At 41.4% G+C, this 7,510-nt stretch overlaps 1 protein-coding gene across 8 annotated transcripts in view; it reads left to right on the top strand.

The window, feature by feature from the left end:
- Positions 1 to 1,845: 1,845 nt before the first annotated feature.
- The window catches only part of Phka1 (phosphorylase kinase regulatory subunit alpha 1), a 132,892-nt gene continuing 127,227 nt past the window's right edge, over positions 1,846 to 7,510 (top strand). For all 8 annotated transcript variants that reach the window (XM_028892032.2, XM_028892031.2, XM_028892030.2 and 5 more), the window contains exons 1-3: positions 1,846 to 2,239; positions 3,683 to 3,841; positions 6,871 to 6,918. In XM_028892032.2, coding sequence (XP_028747865.1) covers positions 2,162 to 2,239; positions 3,683 to 3,841; positions 6,871 to 6,918 — 285 coding nt within the window. In that variant the 5' untranslated portion in view covers positions 1,846 to 2,161. The remainder of the gene's footprint in view (positions 2,240 to 3,682; positions 3,842 to 6,870; positions 6,919 to 7,510) is intronic.

Here is a 7,510-nt window from a genome sequence, read left to right as displayed (position 1 = left end):
TTTGATGAAATTCAGGTGTACAATTAATGTATACTAATCAGAAGAGTAACTACCTACTAGGGCCGTTACTTAAGATATGTAAGGATTACAACTTATTAAAGGGGAAAAGGTAGTGGTCAGGTTAATGTAAGCCATGTTACAGTTCTGTTTCTCATTATCAAACAACATCCTGGTTTTCATGGACCAAGCTCTTGTGAGGTGAGCAGCATGAGTCAGCCTCTTGTGTCTTAGCAGTCCTGGAACGCTGAGCAGATCAAGTTTCTAAGACTATAAGACTGAAGATCTAAATTGGACTGACGCTGAAAGCACCAGGCCATGCCAGCCAGCAGGGTCTGTTGATAGTTAGCTAGCTACCATTCGCCGTGATAACGCACTTCTGCCATTCCTCATCCAGTTACGATACCATGAGGGGAGGGGAGGGCTATGCAGAAGGAATATAACGAGTAGAAAATGCATTTAAGTATCAACAGGTGGTGGAGGTGGGGAATTATGGATGGATTTCAACGTTTTGTGTCGCTTTTTCTGTGTTTTGCAAGTTTTCCTCGGTGATCATGTATTATTTTAATGTTTTGAAAATGTGTTTAAATAATATTGAGATGAAGAAAATCCAGAGGACAGACACTTGTCTGAGCAGGGGGATACTCTCTCCAAATTGAACTCTTTCGCTGTACACTAAGGACTTGAAGAGGTTTATTTACCAGTTTTATTTACCAGGTTTATTTGCATAGGTAGTGACTGCAACGGAAACTATTTGCCGGAGAAATCCATGTCACTGTATTGAACTGCATCATTGACTGGCTGTTTAACCTGAAAATCCCAGCTCAGTGTTCTTGAGCACTCACCCTTCATCATCATTATCAAATATTTGCTAGTCACTTTCCAAGGTGCTCTTTGCTATACTTAGTGAAGAACAGGCTGTGGCGCCGGCAGTGGTGGCCCAGAGGCAGCTAAAGAGAGAGAGAGAGAGAGAGAGAGAGAGAGAGAGAGAGAGAGAGAGAGAGAGAGAGAGAGAGAGAGATATGAACGAAAATGCAAAATCACTGTGGCCAGAGTAAAGTAGCCAGGGAAGGCTTAGATTTAGAACTCGAAAGGTCAAGCGACAGCCTAATTCTCTTACCCCGCACTTCAGAAAGCAGGTGGTACTCCAGCTGAGCCCTGACTGGGGTGCAGGCTTTGGAACAGCAGAGAGCAAAAGGTGGGGGTGGGGACTGTAGAGCGCGGAAGCAAAGGCCCTGGGGACCGCTTGCAGGAAGCAATTCCTCAAACCTGTCACAGTGTCCTCTGCAGCCTTCTTCCCTAACCCTCTCTCCCGCTTTATTTTCAGCTGAATCTTTGTCACCTACACACTATGGGGAAGCCTCCCAAAGCAGATACTCCCTTGCCAGCTGTCCCATCAAGGCCACCCTCGGTCGCTGCTCGCTCCCGCCTGCAACACTTGCTTCCTCAAAGATCCCTAACTGCTTCTTCCTTCCCACTCTGTGGGCTCTAAGGAGGCAATAACCCCAGGGAGCTCTCTTTTGTTTGGCTTCAGAGTTTAATCCGACTTTTAAGTCAAATAAAGATCCGGAAATCGAATCGCTCAGCCCTTGAGCGCAAACGCGTCTCTCCTTTCAGTTTTGAAGTTCCCGTGGGTTCCTAAAACTAGTCCTTCAGAAGTGAGAGCAACTGCCTGTGCGCACAACAGGCGTGCAAAATTAAAATAGTCACTTGCAGTGTTTCGAAAATAACCCCAGGAGAGCACATTGCCTACGGGGACACATTCTGGGCAGTGAGCGGCCAGCCTGTGGGCGCAGCGCGCAGCTGCAGGACCCACGCCCCGCCCCCGCACGCTCGCCAGGGGAGGCGGTGCTAGGGCCGCTGACCCGCCGCACTTGCCAGCCTGGAGTCTCCCGGCCGGGCCGCCGCGGTCCCTTTCAGTGGAACGGAGGATGCCGCTTCGGCACCTGGAGGTCACGGGAGACTGAGGGGAGACCGGGGCGTTGCGGGCCGAAGCCTAGAGCACCGGAAGCTGAGCCGTCGCCTGAGCGGACTCCGAGGCCGCTGGAGCAGGGCGCTGCGCGGGAACCATTGGCCACGCAAGTGAACGAGCGCTTCGAAGGTTTCCGCAGGCCTGGTGGCCAAGCTTCCCGAGTGTGGATTGGGGGATTAGGGACGTGGCGCAATGAGGAGCCGGAGTAACTCGGGGGTTCGCCTGGATGGCTATGCTCGGCTGGTGCATCAGACCATCCTGTGCCATCAGGTAAGTGTAAGCAGGGGTGAAGTGAGAGCTGCTGGACACTGACCCGGGGTGAACCCTAGAATGCATTTGTGCGGAAGCCCTAAAAGATCCTGAAAGAAAGTTAACACGTTAAACCCGAGTAAAGAACCCAAGTGTGGCATGAACAACCCCCACCCCTCTGCAGTAATTCCTGAGTAGTGGTTTCTGAGCTCAGAGGTACCCCCCCCCGCCCCCCAGCTACAGCTCGGTTCCAGGACCAGAGTTGCAAGAGGTGTCAACACTTGTTTATTGACGCCCTCACCCCAGGCTTGTGCCATCTCTTTCCACCCCCCACCGAATGGAGGAGAACATTTAGCTATCCTATGAGACCTTAGACTATTTTGAAGGTCAAGGCACTTTGTGTATACTTTTAAGCTTTGTGTAAACTATTTAAACAGTTTTGCTCAGTGGCTTAGGCTGGCCTTGAACTTGGGATCTTTCTGCCACAGCCTTCTGAGTTTAGATAACAGATCATAAGCCAGTGGGTTTTTTTTGTTTGTTTCCTAAGTTGTTTTTGTTTTGTTTGTTTGAGACAGGATTTCACCATGTAGCCCAGGCTGACCTCAAACTCCCCATCCACCTGCTTTATCTCCTCAGTGCTGAGATTACAGGTATGCACCATAGCACCTGGCTAATACATACTTTTCGGAGTTGTTTGGTTTGTTTTGGGAACAAAGTCTTACTCTGTGGCCCACGATGACCTGAAACTCACTATGTAGCCAAGGCTGGCCTTGAAATAACATCAGTCTTCCTGCTTCAGTCTCTCCAGCCAAGGAATTATAGGCATAAGGCACCACACCTGACTGTATATGTTTTTAAATATATTTCTTCTGCTCCTTTACTTTATTAGTAGTTGAATTTAAAAAATGATTTTAGAAATTCTTAGTAATACATGTAATAATAATACCTTTAATAATGCCTTTATTTTAATGATACCCACATTTGGGATTTTTAAGCCTTCAGCTAGCTCTTTCCTTGGTCTTAAGATAGCTGGAGGGAAGAGAACAAACTTTCTGTTACAAAATGAATATATTTTACAACACAGATTAGCAACAGCAGCACACTGAGTAGTCCATAATACTTTCATTGTGTACTTGAAATTTGCTGAGAGAGCAAATCCCACCATTTCAAAGTGAGGTGATGGATGTAGTAACTTGATTGCGCTAGTCATTCCACAATACATTCATGTATGTGTCAAATTATAATGTTGCAGGCTGTAAATATTTATAATTTTTATTGTCAGTTATAACTCGGTAAAGCTGGGGGATAATGTCTGCCTGAAATTGGTAAAAAGAAAAGGAAGTTCTAAAACTCAAGAATGGGGAAGAAGGAGAAAGACTAAAATTTCCAAATAAAATATTTCATAGATTGTTTCCTTTAACACTCTGAACTTAACTGTCTGTCCTCTCTTGATTGATCTTGCAGAATCCAGTAACAGGATTGCTTCCGGCCAGTTATGATCAGAAGGATGCCTGGGTCCGAGATAATGTGTATAGCATCCTGGCTGTGTGGGGTTTGGGCCTGGCATATCGGAAAAATGCAGACCGTGATGAGGACAAGGCAAAGGCCTATGAACTGGAGCAGGTAATCAAAATAAACTCCCGTGGAGATGTGGAGCTAAGTGTGGTTGTAGTAGAGTGAGTGGGAGTTGAAAGGAATGTCATCCCTAGGCCGTCTAGCTGAAACTGCCTTCTAGAAAGGTTTCTTGTACTGTAGCTGAAGCAGTTTTGGTTCAGTTTAGTTTGGTTTGGTTTGGTTATTGCAGTGGAAACTTGAAAATGGCAGATTCAAGGGAAGGGGTACAGTATGTTCATTACTTTAAAAATCCTACCCTGATAAGTTCCTAAAGTTAATAATCCCCTAAGTGTATTTTCAGGTTCCACCATTTCATTGAGAAGACTATTTGGGAGCAGATATATACTATTTTACTTATTTTTGGAAAATAATTGTATCTATATAAGCATAAGTGACATAAATCAACAGGCCGTCCTCACTAGACAAAAGTAATGTTGATCTGTATAGCTGTGACCACTATTTTAGAGAGCCTGTTGCCTGCCTGGGGACAAATTGAGGTCAGAGTCAGGAGATGATCTTAAGCCAACTTTTAAGGCACCTTCCCCTCAGTAAGTTAGCATCCTTTATAGAACTTCTGGACACGAAGGGAACTATGTCCTCTGAAGTGTCTAAGAAAGCAATGATTTGGCATCATTTGGATTACATGAGACCTTTAATGATAAAGCACTCTATCAGTTGTAAGTATATGGGGATCCTTTTTCATTAGTGAGAAGGAGCCTTACCAGACCAGCCATTTTCTCCTGTCGTTTCCCTTGAACTTAGAAAACCAGAGCTCCGTTTGTGATCTATAAGTCAGGATATTGAGATTTGGTTATTTTAAGAGCAGCAATATATTCAGAAGTAGCAGTTCCCGGCAGTGAGACAAGTCTCACTGTGCTATCATCATCAACAGCAGGCGTTTGTGTAATTCTTTCAAGCCATTACTGAGAGACATAAAAATTGATGGAGTTTTTGCATTAGCCTAGGAAGTACAGACTTTAGTAGAAATAACGTCATAATAGAAATTTGGAAGACATAGTAGTATTTTTTAAAACCCCTAGTCCTACATCCTATCCTGAATGTTTTGGTATTTTGATCTCAGTAGTTCCTTGTAAATACATGCCTGATATAATTTGATCAAAACTTTTCAAGATTATTAGAATAAATCTGTTGTCCCATCATCCTGCTGAGTTGGTGTCTTTCCTTATTTGACCCAAGTGGGAAAATGAGGAAAGAGGTGAATTGCCAGTTCTAAAATTTTAGTGTCCTGTTATATAACCTTTCACATAGCTGAAAAATATTTTTATGTCACCCTATTAGTAACTTTAGAATGTTTCAAAATATTGTGGAAATGGGAAATAGCTTCAGAAAAGCTTTTGTGGGAACTCTAATTTTTATATGGACTTGTATGAATCAAAACAAATTTGATTATTAGATCTCTTGTTTTAAAAAACCTGTCAGCATTAATTTAGAGTGGGGATTAGAAATCCACCCATCTTTGTAAAGGGTCAGATAATCAATGTTTTTGGCATATAGGTCACTTGTCTCTAATTACTCAGCTCTGTAGGTATAGCAGAAAAGAACCAGAGATGATATGTAAAGAATTAGCATGGCAGTGTTCCAATAAAACTTTATTTACAGAAACAGTTATGGATTGGATTTGTCCCTGACCCAGATAAGTAATTCTAAACTCTGGTGGTACATTGGAATTTCTTGGAAAGCTTTTCAGAGATAGCCTTACTGGACCTAACTTTCAAACAGTTTAAAATTCTATTATAGACAGATCTAATAATGTGCCTACATAATAACTGATCTATAACTAGTAAATTATCTGATCTATAACTAGTAAATTAAATCCAATACATCCATGGATTAAATTTCTACCTATTGCCAACATAACATTACTATGTAGATTTCCCCCAAAACATTGTTAATCATTTATATACTTTCTTCCAACTTTTATTTTAGCTTCTCTCTCATAAACTCTGAGAATAGAAGAGAATTGTGGATGAGAAGAAGAAATGGCTTTAACTAACTTCTATATTGTATATTGGAAATAGAATTATACACGAGTATACTTTTACAAATATCCCCTTGCTTGTGCATATACATACAGTCTCATAGCTATAAAAATAAATATTCAGGTAAATCATGGTTTCTTTGGCTGCCTCCAATTCTGGTTCTTTTATTCTCCTGTATCATCTCTCATCTTTTTTTCACGGCTTTTCACACCTTTATGAGAATGATTTCCAGATCTTTTCCTTTAACTCTAATCTCACTTGAGATCCAAACTAGTTTTTATTTGCCTGCTTACTAGTTTTCCCTGTGTATTCTGTGGTTCTTCAAACTCTGTGTGCCTGAAAACCCACCTTTCTAAGTAAAACCAAACACAATATCCTACCAAACAGTAGCAACTTGCTGTTTCTCTTAAGAGTGTCTTCATTTTATAGTCACCCTCACAGTATTCCTTTAAAAATTTCTCATAGTGTGGTCTGTGGAACACAAGGCCAATTGAAGACCTTCTAGATTGTGAAACAGAAAGCTGTGTAGAGAGGTGAAGAAGCTATTCTATGCAGTGATGTTCTAAAACATACTCGCTACTCTTGCCAGGCATGTATGTGATCTGTACATATAATCCAAACACCCACACATGTAAAATGAAAAAGAAATCTTTAGAAATAAAATGAAAAACTTGAAAAGATGCTATGGAGGCTGTAGGGCATATACTAGAGGATCCTTAGAGCTATGCGAGTTGACTTGCTCCTTTTCCCTAGGTGGAGTCTCCCCTGCTAGATGGTTAGCTTATTTTTAGGTAAAACTGCCAAGCATATATTATTATTTAAATCCAAGGAGTCATAAACTATGGCTTTTGATTCTTCAACTTTTAGCTGCAATCTGTTCTGTGTACCTATAAAGGAAATGCCATGTAAATAGAACCCAGGATAGGGTTACTTGTTCTCAAAAGGTCATGTACCGACTGAAGTTGCTGAGTAAGTGGTCTTGTATCTCAGTCTGTTTCCATTTATTTCTAACAGTCTCGTTTCCATTTATTTCTGCAGAGTGTAGTGAAGCTAATGAGGGGACTGCTGCACTGCATGATCAGACAGGTATGGAATTGGCAACAACTGCTCAGACACCAGCGGACAACGTCCTAGTCGTGCTTATAGCCCCTTTTCAGATTCACAAATAGTCCACTCTAATTTTAGAAAGTTTGGAACTCTCATGTGGGGGATTGTCACACACACACACACACACACTTACCACCCTGTTACAATGGGCATTTTTCCTTCCAGTCTTTTTCCTCCTTTTACAAATGATTTTTTTAAAAAATGTTTAAACTCTTAGATCCAGATCAGTTCTAGAACTAATACATTTTCAGAATTTTAAAAAGATAACACATACACGTATCATATAATTTCTCATGTCTTCAGTGGATAGAGAAAAATACTCTACAATAAAAAAAACATTTCTTTGTAGGGAATCATTCCTTTTACACCAAATGGAATAAAGCCTATAAATAGCACTATATTGATTTGAATTTAGGGTTTCCACCAAATGAGTATTGATGTAAAATGTAGTTAGAAAAAAAAAACAAAGTATTTTCAATTTTTGGATTAGGGATAAGGGATCTTGAACTTCAAGTGATTAGCATTCCCTGTCCTTTAGTGTAGCTGAATATCCTTTTATATATGAATTGAA

The sequence above is a fragment of the Peromyscus leucopus genome, chromosome X, assembly GCF_004664715.2.
Source record: "Peromyscus leucopus breed LL Stock chromosome X, UCI_PerLeu_2.1, whole genome shotgun sequence".
Lineage (NCBI taxonomy): Eukaryota > Metazoa > Chordata > Mammalia > Rodentia > Cricetidae > Peromyscus > Peromyscus leucopus.
The sequence above is the reverse complement of the archived record's forward strand: the minus strand, read 5'-3'. Positions and strand labels throughout refer to the sequence as shown.